General features: G+C 47.4%; 1 protein-coding gene across 3 annotated transcripts in view; it reads right to left on the bottom strand.

Annotated features, from left to right (window-relative positions):
- Positions 1–324: 324 nt before the first annotated feature.
- Positions 325–14,399, bottom strand: part of ANXA6 (annexin A6) — a 59,210-nt gene continuing 45,135 nt past the window's right edge. For 2 of the 3 annotated variants that reach the window (XM_037801199.1, XM_037801198.1), the window contains exons 20-26: positions 13,916–13,969; positions 9,132–9,149; positions 8,256–8,349; positions 7,053–7,148; positions 4,251–4,309; positions 2,723–2,845; positions 325–738 (exon numbers count right to left, since the gene is read on the bottom strand). In XM_037801199.1, coding sequence (XP_037657127.1) covers positions 679–738; positions 2,723–2,845; positions 4,251–4,309; positions 7,053–7,148; positions 8,256–8,349; positions 9,132–9,149; positions 13,916–13,969 — 504 coding nt within the window. In that variant the 3' untranslated portion in view covers positions 325–678. The remainder of the gene's footprint in view (positions 739–2,722; positions 2,846–4,250; positions 4,310–7,052; positions 7,149–8,255; positions 8,350–9,131; positions 9,150–13,915; positions 13,970–14,399) is intronic. The other variant, XM_037801200.1, reaches the window with a different exon arrangement.

Raw genomic sequence — 14,399 nt, forward strand, 5'->3', positions numbered from 1 at the left:
CATACCATAGAATGTCAAAGTCAGAAGGGGAACGAAAGAGCTTTTAGTCCAACTCTCCCCTTCATATATAAGAAAATAGTGACTCAGGGAGGGGAAGGGACTGCCCTCCGGTCAGAAGCAAGTGTCTGGCAGACGCAAAACTGGAACCTAAGTATCCTGACTCCTGGTCCACTGCTCTGGCACAGCCACCCGGATGGAGATTGGTGGTGAAATGGGGGTGGGGTTGTCAGTTTGCTGGTGGGCTTTTACTATCCCCTCCCCTCCCCCCAGCACACTCAACTGGCACCTGCCACCACACTCCACCATTCAAAGCACACACACCACTCATTGTACAGAGAGGCTCAGTATGTTTTTGGGATTTGACACAGCCCAAACCAGGGCAGAGGCTATGGCTAGGGACAGAAGCTGGGAAAGGGCTGAGGAGGCAGCTGGGAATAGAGGTGAATGGGATTTATGGCTATAGTTCTTTAGCCACTCAAACCCGAGCAGGGTGACAGTGCTGGGCCCCCAGTGGCCCGTGGGGGTAGGAGCCTTTCCTAAGCCCCTGCTGGAGATGAGAGCCCCCACCCTAATCCCTTCCCCCCAGCACTGCCCCTTCCTTAGTCTCTGGAGCTTGAGCAGCCAGGCTTGGTCACGGTGCTGGGTGCTGCTGCCCATTTCCCATCAGCGCCAGTGGCCCTAGTCCTTGCCGCCACACAGAGCCAGCAAGGCCTTCAGGAAGTCTCCGGAGGTGTCACCCTGGCAAGGAGCAGAGGGAGAGCAGAGTGAGTGAAAAGACTGTGCCCCTTCTGCGGCTCCCCACTAACCTCGGGAAAAGGCCCACGGTGTTGGACCGGCATTCAGGGCCTTTTGTACTCGGGCCCCTGCGGGCTGCTATAGCTTCACCCCATCCCCCTCTTCCATCTGGCAACAGCTTGGTCCTCTCTCCACTTTGGCCCCTACAACTCCTCCTGCACCACCCTGAATCCCTTCTGCCATTTGATGCCCTCTCCTATGACACAGTCCTGCCCTCCATCTTGCCCCAAGCAGAGTAAGCTCTCATCTCCCTTGTTCCCCTTGCACTGTGCGAGTACCCCTGGCTCTTACCATATTGTGTCAGATGATTCCTTATCTGAATATTATTGAGCACGTTTGGGCCCTTGCTAGGAATTTACATGAACATCGTGTTCAAGGCAAAGGACAAGGGCCTGGCACACAGCTGGGGAGGGCAGACTTGCTTCCAGGTGGTACAGTTTCTCTTTCTAGAGGGGCTCCATATTGTAAACAATTCAAACCAAAAGAAAGGGTGTGCAATGCAAGTCTCTCATCCCCAAACCAAGAATTGGCCATGGTTACTAGTTTCTTGTATGGCTTTCTAGCAATATACTGTGTAAATACAAGTATGTGTGCATATGTAACGTTCCTTTTCTACACAGATGGACACATACCATTCACATTGTTCTGGGCTGTACTTTTTCGACCTAGAGAAGAGATCAAATCAGCACATAGAAATGCTTTATGCTTTCTCATGGGTGTATCGTTTTCTACCATAGGGATGTACCATCATTTATTTCATTAGTTACATATGGAGGGTTTCTAATCTTTTGCTACTACAGTGCTGGCAAAAACATTCTCTTACATGCCTGTGGGAGCATGTGTGGCAATTTCAATAGGATATCTGTATCTACAGGATTCTTGTAGAACTGCTAAGTAAAAAAGTGTGCACATTTTAAATTTTGAAATTGCCAAATTACCTTTCAAGATGTGCTGCTGATTTACACTCCCACCAACTGTGTGTTTGATTACCTGTTTCCCCACTGTCTTGCCAAGCAAGTATAACATCAAATTTTAAGATCTCGGCCAATCCCGTTGTCAAAAAAATAGGGTCCATAAAAGGGAAATAAGACAGACAGAAAAGACCACATTTATATGAGATATCCAGAAAAGACAGGTCTAACAGACAAAAATTAGATTAATGATTGTTTTGGCTGCGGTAGGAATAGGGGCACAGGCATGAGAAATTTTACTGAGGTGATGGATATGTTCTAACTAATGTTGCATTGTGGTGATGGGTTGCACAAATCAAGAAAATTTACTAAAAATTACTAAATTGTACTCTCAAAACTGGTAAATTTTATGGTGTCTAAATTATACTACAATACAGTTGGTTTTAAAATGTAAAACAAATAGGCTCATTTCAGTTTGCATGTCTTTAATTATGAATGAGGGTATGCATTTTTTATTGTTAGAAAAGCATACTGGTATTTCTTTTTGTGTGAAGTGTATATTCATGTCCTTTAATTTGGAGTTCTTTATATATATCAAGGAAACTAGCCTCTTTTATGTGTCAAACTTTTTTTTTTTGCCAACTTATGTTCTTCTGCCTTGCAGAAATTTTTAATTTGTATGTAGTCAATCTATCTTTGTGTAGTCAATCTATCTTTTTATGATTTTTTGTTTGAGTTAGAAAGGCCACCCACACTCTGACATTATAAGAAAAAAAATCCTCAAATTTCCTACTTGTCTCTTTTGTAATTGCAAGTGTTAGGTTTAAATCTTTGATCCACCTGTAATTTTACTTTGGTATAAAGAATGAGGCAGGTCTCCCATCATTTGGGAATATCCTGGCTGTTCTAAGAGGCAACCCACTGAGAAAAAGACTGTGGGAATGAAAAAGGCTTCTCCCCTTGTGTTCAGGGATCTGATCAGCCCTCAGCCCTCCCCAGCCAGGCCCCCCCCCTACCTCAATGGCTTGGTGCAGCGACGTGTCGTATTTCTCAATGTACTCCCGCCGGATGTTGAGCAGGTCGACCTCGCTCCGGGAGACCATGATCCTGGTGAGTGTCTTCTCATCCGTGCCGGCGCCCTGGTGGAGGAGGGGGAGACACCGGGCCAGGTCAGGCAAGACACAGGGGACGTCCACCAGCCGCTCGCCCTTTGTCCTTCCAAACCAGAGTGGTTATTCCGCCTCCGTCTTCCACAAATGGTCCTGACCCAAACTCCCCTGTGCCTAGGACTGCCCAGAAAGGGCCCAAGGAGCAGGCAGGGACATGGAGCTGTGGGGGCAGCTGGGCCCGCCTCTGCCCTCAGGAGGCTAGAAGCACCTGCTGGGGAATAAGAGCTGGGTTCAAGTCCCCGCTCCACCTCTAGGGAGCCATGTGCACTCAGGCAGATTTTTAGCCTACCTAGGCCTGAGTGTCCTCCTCTATAGAAAGAGAATACTACCACTCCTCAGAGGACAGCCAGGAGGGTCAGCGGCAGTCAGAGAAGCACAGCATCTCCACAGGGCTCGGCCCATGGTGGATGCATTATAAATGGTTGCTGTGCTTGGGTGCTGCAGGCTGGAGGGGCTGAGGCTCATTCCCACCAGCAGCTGAGATGCCAGTTATGGGGCTGAGATGGTGGCCAGGGTGGTCCAGGTTGTTTTCTCCCCCCATTCCAACAGACTTTATATTTTTAGAGCAGCTGGAGCTTTACAGAAAAATTATGCAGAAAGTACAGAGTTCCTGTAAATCCACTCAACCATTCCCCCTCACAGTTTCCCCTATTAACATTTTGCATTAGCATGGCACATTTTTTACAATTGACGACTGATATTATAATTACATTATTAACTAATTCTTTGTGTTGTACATTTCTGTGCTATTTTTTGAAAAATTTTTATTGTGGTAACATATATACAACATAACATTTCCCATTGTAACCACTTTCAAGCGTACAACCCAGTGGTGTAAATCACATTCATGATGTGCCACCCTCACCACCATGGTCTGGGCTGTTTGGTAAGAGCAGGCTGGGTCCCAGGGCTGAGCACCTACCTTTTGCAACCATATGTCCAGGAGACACAATGTCACCTGCCAGAGCATGAGCTCTGTGAGGGCAGGGGCCATATCCTACTCAGCCCTGTGTCCCCAGAGCAGGGTTTCTCAGTCTTGGTATTTGAGGCCAGGTAATTCTTTGCTGTGGGGGCTGCCTGTGCATTATACAGTGTTCAGCAGCATCCCTGGCCTCAACCCACCAGATGTCAGCAGCACCTACGCCCCAAGTTGTGACAACCAAACATGTCTCCAGGCATTGCTGAATGCCCCCAGGGGGAAAGGTGCCCCCAGCTGAGAACCACTGCCCCATAGCCAGGCACAGGGCCAAGGCTGATAAATATCAAACGGGGTGGGAACGGCTCCCGCAGGCCCTGCTCTGGGGGATGATGCACATCTGCACGTGTGTGTAAGTTGGAACCTGAGGGAAAGGGGCAAAGGAGCAGGTTGTCTTACCTTCATAGATTTGTAAAGTTTGTCGGCAAAGAAGAGAGGCTTGTTCTTGACACTTTGAACTGGTAGGAAGAGGAAAGAGAGGCAGAGAACTCGGTCAGCGGATGTGAGCTCAGACCCTGGGCCAGGCCCTTCTCCCAGGTCATCTCCCCCATGCTGGCCTGCAAGTCATCGCCAGCTCCAGGGATGTACCCGGGAGTGACACTTCCATGCCCCCTGCCCAATGCCTCCTCCTAGGGCTCATCTCTTAAAGGTCTGGCTCTTTCTTGGTGGCAGCTAACTTCCTACTAAGGTGCTGGCAGCTAACCAAGGTTAATAAAGGATTTGAAGGTAATAAACCCCGCCTGAACCCAAGGCAGCACACCCAAGGCCCAGCATTCCGGAGCGTCAAAGAGCATCAGAATCACCTGAGAAGCTTATTTAAAACTCTGGTTCTTAGGCTGCATGCTAGAGACTCGAGATTCTAGAAATATTTAGAGCAATAGTTCCCAAGGAGTGGTTGCTGGACCAGCAGCATCAACATCACCTGGGAACTTATTAGAGATGCAGATTCTCAGGCCCCCCCCTAGATGTGCTGAATCCAAAACTCGGGAGGTGGGACCCAGCAATCCGTGTTTCAACCTGCCCTCCAGAAGACTCAGTGCTGGGCAATTGACTTGCCCCACTTTTCCTGGGACTCTTCTGGTTTTGGCAATGAGAGGCCACGTAAACCAGGATGGGTGGTCACTGCACTCTGGTGCATGCTGAAGTATGAGACACTCTGATGTGGTGTAACTGAAGGTGTGTGCCAACCTCCACTGCTGACTTTGTCCTGCAGCCTGCACACTCTTGCCATGTTTGTAGCTCCTGCCCTCAACCCCACCCCAGGTGATGCCTGCCTGGTTGGACCAACTCCTTTCTCAAGGCTTGGGGTTCTCAACCCCTCAGCAGCTTCTTGAGCCTAGAGGGGGGTGTCTCAGATAGTGTAAGGAGGAAGAGTCAAGCGCTGGTCCAGGCAAGCCAGAATGAGTCTGGATATAAAAGTATTTCTACAATGAGGGCAGAGGTGTGAAGATGGGATTGTCCATCCCAAGGGTCCAATCACACGGGAGATGCTGTAGGGGGCCTGTGGCTGGCCAAGAATCCCAAGGGAGAGATCATATCGCGCACCTCCCTCCTCCAGAGCCTTATGTTTTTCCCTACTACCTCCTAAACAAATCCCAAGCTCTTTGGCCTGAAGGTCCAGGCTCCTGTCTCCCTTTGTTACTCCATCTCACTCAGTCCTCCATTTTCCCAACTTAATGCAAATTCCTTTGGGCCTTTGTCTTCCCAGCAAGGCTGTGTTTCCCATCTCCCATCCACTACTTTACCTCCCCAAATCCCTTCCCATCCTGCTTGATATACACATCCCTAGTCATGTCACCTCTTCCAGGAAGCCTCCCCTGACTCCAGCCTGGGGTTTAGACGATCTGGTTAAAGAGCAGCATGGGTAGAAACTTTCCTCCACTGTGACCAACCCGGGAAGCCTCCCCCAGAAATTGACGCCTGTCCGTCTGCTGCAGAGGACCTCAGTGCATGCTAAAGTGTGGCATGGCGTGGTATAGTGTGGTGGTGGTGGGGTGTGTAGGTGCGTGAGCATGCGTGTTCTAGGTGGAAGGAGGGAGGGAGGATGGAGAAACACAAGGGGTGCAAGATCTGAAAGTCTTGAAAGACCAATTACTCAGGTGATTAACAGCAGGAACTCTGGGCTCAGGCAGCCTTTGGTTTGAGCCCTGGCTCCACCATGTTACTTAGCCTCTCTGAACTTCAGTGTCCTCCTCTGTAAAATGAGCTGATAATAGCAACTGGTGAGGATTTAATCACAATGGTGTGTAAATAACCCAGCACAGGGCCTGACAGTATATAAGAGTAAAAGTTAACAATTACCCAGTACATACTATGTGCCAGGCACTGTTCTAAGGGCTTTATGAATGACTATTTTAATTCTTACAAAACCACACTATGGAGTGGGTACTATTATTAAATCCATTTTACAGAGGAGGAAACTAGGACATACAGCTAGTAAGTGCAGAGCAGCGATTCAAACCCAGATTCCATGCTTTTAACCACAATGTCATAATGCTTCCTAGGTAGTTTCTAGGTGGTAGAGGCCCACTAAATGCTAAATAACAACAATAATAGTAATACCTCTACGTCATCTAATCTAAAACACTTTTTCTCTATATTTTAATGTCTTTGAAATCAGAATGAATCTTATAATTGGTGGCAGTTATGTGGAAACCTACTGGCATTTTCTGGTGAGATAAAAAAACTACCTGCATTAATGCATTGCATTTCATAGTATAGGAAATAATAATAATTAATACCAATCAAAACAACAAGTTCAACCCTTGTTCCTATCTACTCATAATTTTTACACATGAAGAAATTCAGATCCAAATGGGGAAAGACCTTTTCAAGTTAAGAACCCACCTTATACAAAAAAAGAGTAGTCAAAGAGATCCAGGTTATGGAGGAAGGACTGTGTGTGTGTGTGTGTGTGTGTATGTGTGTGTGTGTGTGTACACTCTGGTTGGCGTGACACTGCACCTCCTAACCTGCCCTGCCTCTGCCTTCCTGGTTACTTCCACGAGGACAGCCATTCCTCCCACATTCAGTAGCCCACAGCAAGTCCTCACGAGAGTTCCCGGCAGTCACACACTTGGCAGGACCCCTGGAGCTGATCGGTGGCAGTCTTTATTTCCCAATACTAGTCCCCAAGGAAGAAGCCACCAACACTACACTCTCCCAGCATCCCCAGCCCTCTCCCTAGCTCCCGGCTGTTACCAATGGCCACGAACACATCCCTGACGTCCCCAGACATCTCCTTCTTGATGGTGTGCTCCACATCGTAGTTGGTCATCCTGATGAACTCCTGGAAGACTGGCCCCGAGAGAGGCCCAGAGGTGGGGGTGAGCTCCAGGACAGGGGCTGGTGGAGAGCACCCTTCCCCTGGCCCACCCAGCTCTGCCCTTGGGAAAGTGGAAAAAGGGGCAGCAGGTATGGCTGCGGCCCAGTTCTGAACGCCCTGGGATGGTTGTGCGAGGGAAGTTCTGACCTTAAGGCTGCCTCAGGCTCAGTGTCAAATCTGTGCCAAGTCAGAGCTCCCAACCCCCTCCCTACAGCCTGGCCAAGGGCCCCAGAGCCTTGGACAAGCTCTAGGGACCCAGACTGGGTAGCAGAAGGGGCATGGGTTCGAGTCATAGCTTTGTCCCTGGCTCATTGGGAAGCCTGTGGAGAATCCCTTCCCCTTTCTGGGCCTCTGCTTCCTCCCACAAACTGTGATACAGGTTAGTGGAAATAGTCAATAACAACCCTGAGGAAGCACTGCCACATGCCAGGCATTGTGTTAAGTGCTTTCTGGGTTCCACGTCTTTTACCTCCTCACATCAACCTTGTGAGGGAGGATCTAAAATCCTAATTTCCAGATAAGGGAATTAAGGCAGAGAGGTTCAGTAACACAACCAAGGTACATGGCTGATAAGCAGGGGAGTTGAATCAAGTCAGCTCAGTGTCCAAGTCCTTGCTTTTAGCTACTTAAAGTACCTTAAGTATTTTACTAAAAAGAGCCAGTCAAATGCACATTCAAATGGAAATGTCCTAGAAGAAGGGCACTTCATGACACCTGCCTACAGGTATGCCCTGTGCATGTGGCAGCCTGTGGTTCAAAGAAATGTATGTGCTCCTTATGCCATCACCACCCCTCCTCTCCTTGCTCCTGGCAGACATCACTAATGGATGACACCGAACCTCAGAATCCTTCTTAACACAGCCTTCCAGGCAGCTATAATCAGAGTCGGCCTGAGGTGAGATCAACTTGCCATACCTTATCCCAGGCATCCCACCTGCTTCCTTCCCCAAGGAGGTGAAGGGAGTTGGCCTGTGGCCACCTGATAGATGAGGCAGAGCCAGGACTAGCACCCGGGTCTCCTGAGCCCCATCAGCCACAATACTCTTCATAAGTGGGAAGGGGAGAGGGGCAGACCTTACCTCTCCGGAGGTGTGCATAGCTGCGGGTGCACAAGATGGTCATGAACCGTGTCTCCAAGGAAGTTTTGTCTCCAGACGGTGTGTCTGCTACTTCCTGTAGGGCCCAGGTTGGGACAAGGATTTGGGAAAGAAGACACAAGAAAGCCTGGATTATCATTCACTGCCATAACCTTTGCCTCGGCTGAGCGCAGCCTTTAGAAGCAGGGCTAACCCAGCCATCTGGGGGGCTGAGCTTGGCCGCCTCTTCCCTCCCCAGCTGAAAGGCCTCCACATTCCCCTCTGCGGTTCCCGAGACCCTGTGGCCTGACCCAGATGCGCTTTGGGCACTTCCACCCCAGCCTCAGGGCCACAGGATGGGCGCTCTGTCGGGGCCAAATGGGCACTGGGCACAACCCTTGGGAGCTCTCCTTCCCTCCTTACACCTCTACGAAGGCCCTTCTGAGTGTGTGTGCACATGTGGAAGGAAAAAAGGCCTGGCCCAGTGTTTCCCCAAGAGTGGTCAGTGAGCAAACACTTCTAACACACCACATACGTACCTATGTTTCCACAATCAAATTCTAGACAGTTACTAGTTCTATTCACTCTGAGATTAAATTTTCCTTTACAATAAACTCATTTTAAATTAAAAAAAAAAAAGAGTCAGTTTAAAGGAAAATATTAAGTAGCAGGTAGTACGTAGCACAAATGATGCCAGGGGTTGGAGTCTGGCCCAATTTTTGCCCAGCAGGGTCCTTAAAGGGCCCTGAAGGGAGAGACTGTGCCGAGCCCGCCCCCAAATCAGGGTTGATTGTGCCCTGCTCAGCCCAGCCCCAGAGGTGCAGCCAAGATGTCACTCAGAGAGGGCGTTAAAATCCAAACGAAGAACAGGATGCTCACCAAGATCTCAGCAGCCACCTGAGAGCAGGGAGGAGAGAGGGGAAGGCAAGAGTCAGAGGAGGCCCGAGAAGGTTGGCTATGGGGGTCCTGGGGGTACAGGGTAAGGGCCCAGCTCAGAGTGACAGAGGTCCAGAGACCCCAGGAGAACTTGGGACATGACGGGGGTGGGGGATGGAAGACGGAAAACATCTCCCCCTGACCTTTTGGGCTGGAGCTCAAAAAGGGGGATCAGCCTGGGGGTGCCACAAAGCTGCTCCCCTGCAGAGTAAGGGAAGGACTCGGATAAGGAATCTCCCCTGCACGCTGGGTAACCTAGGGCAGGCTCCAGACCTCAGTTGGTGCTTCTGAGAACTGGGAGAAAGAAGCCCCATCATTCACCCCAGGGCCACTAAGAAGTCAAAACGTGAGTGCAAAGCTCTCTACACCTTCAGCACAATCAGAGCTGGACGGGTCCCCAGGAGAAATGCAGTTTCACCCCCTCATGCTGCAGACAAGAAAGCTGAGGCCTGGAGGGGAGACTTGCCAGAGGTCCCACAGCCAAGCAGAGGTGGAAAAATGCCAGCTGTTTAGTCATTTTTCAAGGGAGGATTTTCATTGCTGCATTACGCAAAGAACAAAATTCTGTTATTAGGATGATTTGTGAGGCAACTAGCTGTGACTTGGAGTTGAGTGCCTGGGAATAAAATACAGCCAGTCCTCATGAGCCCAGATTGAATTTTGCCTTTGTCTTTTTTCCTCAAACTTTGCCAACCACTTTATTCTATTGGATAGACCGAAACCTTTCTCTTTATAAACTTCACAATGACCTTCTGCTTTGGAAAACTTCTATTCATTACATAATTTGACAATGTCTTGAAAACTTAAAAGGCACATCCCCTTGGACCATGCAATTATATTGCTTGGAATCTGTCTTACAGATATACCTGCAAAAGTCTGCTGAGATTTAATCAAGGGTGTGCCCTGCAGTATTCATAGTAACAGTAAAACATTGGAAACCACCAGCAGGTGACTTATTAAACAGACTTTGGTTCATCAAATCAATGGAAATCCCTGCAGCTATTAAAAAAAAAAGAGTGAGCTTGACCCATGTGTGCTGATAAGGAGAATGCTTCCATTTAAATGAAATAAAGAAGTGAAAACTAGCATAATGTATATAAGACGGTTCCTTTTATTTAGATAAAAAAAGAAACACCCTCACTTTCACAGCTTACTAGGAAGTATGTAAGGAATTTCTCTAGAAGGATAGTTAAGACACTGCTTTTGGGAGAGGGACTGTGGAGGAAAACTTCGCATTTTATTTTATTTTTCCTGAAATTTTATGTTTACATTTTCTCAACTTGCAAATACATTATTTTTAAATTTTAATGTCAAATAGGAATTATCAAGGGTATTATGGTTACGGGCTGCTTTTGCTTTTTATTTATATTTTTACCATACAGCAATCTATTTTTTTTTAAGAAAATAAGAGAGGGGAATGTTGAAAAAGTAAAGCAAAACAAAATCTGAAGTGCTAAACATTCTCCATTTATTCGAGTTAGAGGAGCCCAGATATATTTGGTTTTTCAAAGTGTCTTTAAGACAGTAATATCTGTACTGTAAGAAATGCAGTGGGGAACTGAAATAATTTTCCAGATACATTCAACACAAAAGCTTTTCCTTATTTGTCTAGCTACTTCACAAAAAATTAATCTGGGGAGTTCCTCAAGAGGTTAAATACAGTTACCACACAACCCAGCAATTCCACTCCTGGTTATATACCCAAGAGAAAGGAAACATATACCCACACAAAAACTTGGTAATGAATGTTCACAGCAACATTATTCATAACAGCCAAAAAGTGTAAGCAATCAAAATGTCCATCAGCTGATGAATGGATAGATAATGGGGTATAGCCACACAATGGACTATAAACTGGCAATAAAAAGGAACAAAGTCCTGATACATGCTATAATGTGGATGAACTTTGGAAACATCATGTTTCGTGAAAGCAGCCAGTTACATAAGGCCACACACTGTAAGATTCCATTGACATGAAATGTCCCGAATAGTCACACCTATAGAGACTGAAAGTAGAGGAGTGGTTATGAGGGCGGGGGGGGGGGGGGGGGGGGGGGGGTTTGGGAGGAAATGGGGAGGGACTGCTAACTTGTAGGGAGTTTCTTCTTCCTGGAGTGATGAAATGTTCGTAACTTGATTGTGGTGATGGTTGCACAACTCTGTGAATATACTAAAAACCACTGAATGTACACTTTACATGGGTTAATAGTATGGTCTGTGAATTACATCTCAATAAAGCCATCATGTTTAAAAAATAAGCAGGGAATTAAATTATCTAAATATGATCATAATTCTTCATTTCACTCTGGGACTATATGATTTGTTGCTCAAACTGTAGCACTGACAGTGAAAGGGGAAGCTATTAACAATTCCCTTGGGCAACAGGTGAAATCCAGGAGCGTTAGTCAACAGAACATTATTTTCACTCCATTAGTAACAGAGCCAGGACCCCAGGAGCTCAAGGGTGTTCTAGATGCCCAGGGGTGAGCATCTGAGAGGGAAGCATCGTAAAGCAAATAGATAACCAAAGAAAACTGCCAAGGACAAATCTGTATTATCTTTCTAAGGGGACAACTTGGCTCTGCACTCAAACACCTTCAATTTTTGCATACGTTTTGATTCAGCATTCATATTCCACCTCTAGGAATCTATGCTGAGGAACTAATCATTAATGTGATACAAGAGTTGGCTCACAGAAGAAGGCTGGCTCAATAAAGCATGGTAGATCCCAATGTGGATAGCAATCAGCCTGTAAGTGACATGGTTGATTTTTCAGTACTATGCAACAAAATTCAAACTATATCAATTTTTTTTTGAATATTATAAATCGGGAATCCATACACACACACACAGGAAAACAACCAGAATGAGAGATACCAAAATATTAACAATGGCTACTGCTAGCAGTTTACGGATTCTTTTTTCTTTTTTTGTTTATCTCTATTTTAAGTTTCTATAAAATAAAGCATTTTACTTGTGGAGCAAAATATCTTTAGTTTTAAGAAAATGAATCCACACTAAGATTGGGCTCTCTGTAAATCTAGAGAAACATGTGAGGTGGGCACGGCTCTGTCATTTCTATCCTGTTCTGGCTCCGCTTCTCCCTCCCTCCAACCCCCCATCCTCCCGCCTTGGCAAAGCAGCTCCCAGCACGGTCCACTACTGCCCCCTGCTAGCAGCCATTGGAAGCACAAACAAAGCACCAGGCAGAAGCGTTCCCTGGAAGAGGACTTTGGGGGTGGAGGATGCATTTGGGGTGAGATCTCAGGAAGAAGCCAGGTTCCAAGACCCTCAACAGCACAATGACTTAATATCTGTCGAATGAATGAATGAATTGTGGCCCCAGAAAGTCACCCTGGTGACAGGGTTCCCAAGCTAGCCCCCATAGCCTTACCACAGTGCCAGCAGAACCCTGCAGTTTCTGACTATGGTATTCCCAAGCAGAGACTGGAGAACTACCTGATTTGGAAGCTACAGGAGAAATTATTGTCCTGAGTCCTAGGAAGATATTAGATAAGCATGGGCTTTGGAATCAGGAAGGCCTGAGTTCAAATCACAACTCTGCAACTTAAAAACTGGACTTGTCTGTAGATTATAATCTTCATTTTCTTCCAGTTAAAAAAAGGGGCATAATAAAGTATACAATGGATGTAGCATCATACACAGTACATAGTACACATTCCAATAATTTTATAAATTCATGTTATAACCTCCTACATTTCTTTCGATGGAGCTGGAAAGAGAAGATGGTGCCCTGACTCCAGTCCATCTGTACTCATTTCAACTGTAAAATAAGGGGGCTGGAGTCTGTGATGTCCATGTGCAACCCCTGGGCAGGGAGCTTGGGGGGTGGCAGACAGAGAGATGGACTTGGACATGGGCCAGGCTGGAGGGTGCTGGGAGCAAGGCCCAGGTCCACTAGGCAGGGCAGATGTCCTCAGCAGGGATGGCCCGACCATAGGAACCCTTGGGAAACATGGATTTGGTTTGTCCAGCCTCCATGAGGAGCCATTTCTAGACTTCAAGCTCACCAGCTTAAGGAGCAGGGCAGAAGCAGAGCAGCAGGAGAACCCAGTGAGCTCCCTGCCCTTCAGTCCACAACAAATATTTATTGAGTGTTGACCATGTACTACTTTGGATACATTAGTGAGCAACACAAAGATCCCTGCCCTTGAGGAACTTACTTTCTAGGCTTCTCCCAGGACACTCCCTTTGATCTTAGTTCTATATTACAGAAAATAAACCAAGACCGTTAGCCCCAAAACCCTTGCCGGCAAGTTCCTAGACCTGCCCCTTCAGGGTTAATTCTACCTAAGCCACTGATTTGCTGTGTGATCTTCCAGAAGCCAGTCATTCACCCTCTCTGGGCCTGTATCCCCACTGTAATACAAGGGCTTGGACCTAGACAATCCTTAAGTCCCTTCCAGCTCTGATGGTGTAGGGTTCCAGGCCTATTGTTCACATAGGAAATGCCACTAAGACCAGCAGCCCCCACCCTCTCAGGTCTCATTCTGAAAGTACTGAAAACCTTCACTGTCAAAGGGCTGAGGGGCCCACAGAATCTGCCTGCCAGCCAGTCAGACCAGCCCTGCCCTGCCAGAAGCCATCCCCACTCCAAGAGCTGGAACCTGGCATGGACAGACGTCAGCAGGAGCCGCTTCTCATGGAGCCAGCAGAGGCCAACAGAAGTGTGCATCTGTGTGTCCGTGTGTGTCTGTGTGTCTCACCTTGGCATCTTCTTGGGCCCGATCCCGGTCTTCTCCTCCCTCCTCACGGTTCCCCTGCAGCGGGACCAGAGAGAGAGGTCAGTCCCCACATGCCCACCCTTTCTGTCACTTAGCAGCCACAGGACCTTGCTCGGTCATTTCGCCTCTCTGACCCTTTTCCTCATCTGGAGCATAGGGACAATAGTCCTGCCTTCACAAGACAGGCTGCTGGGGACGAAATGAGCAAGTTCCGAAGGCCCTTAGCCCAGTGCTGCATTCACAGAGAGCTCTCAAAAACTGCAAATTAGGGCCTGGCGTTTGGGTTGTGGAAGTTGAAGAGATGGTAAATTTCCGACCATCTGCATCCTGGAGAGTACACTCTATTTGGTAATTTCAGATTTAATTAAGTAACAGGGCATAGTTCTCATGGACAAGGGCAAACAAAATACTGTTGGCTTGATAAAGTGGGTTTCTTCCTCTCCATTAACTCTTGTTGAAAATACTT

The sequence above is a fragment of the Choloepus didactylus genome, chromosome 13 (assembly GCF_015220235.1).
Source record: "Choloepus didactylus isolate mChoDid1 chromosome 13, mChoDid1.pri, whole genome shotgun sequence".
Classification (NCBI taxonomy): Eukaryota; Metazoa; Chordata; class Mammalia; order Pilosa; family Megalonychidae; genus Choloepus; species Choloepus didactylus.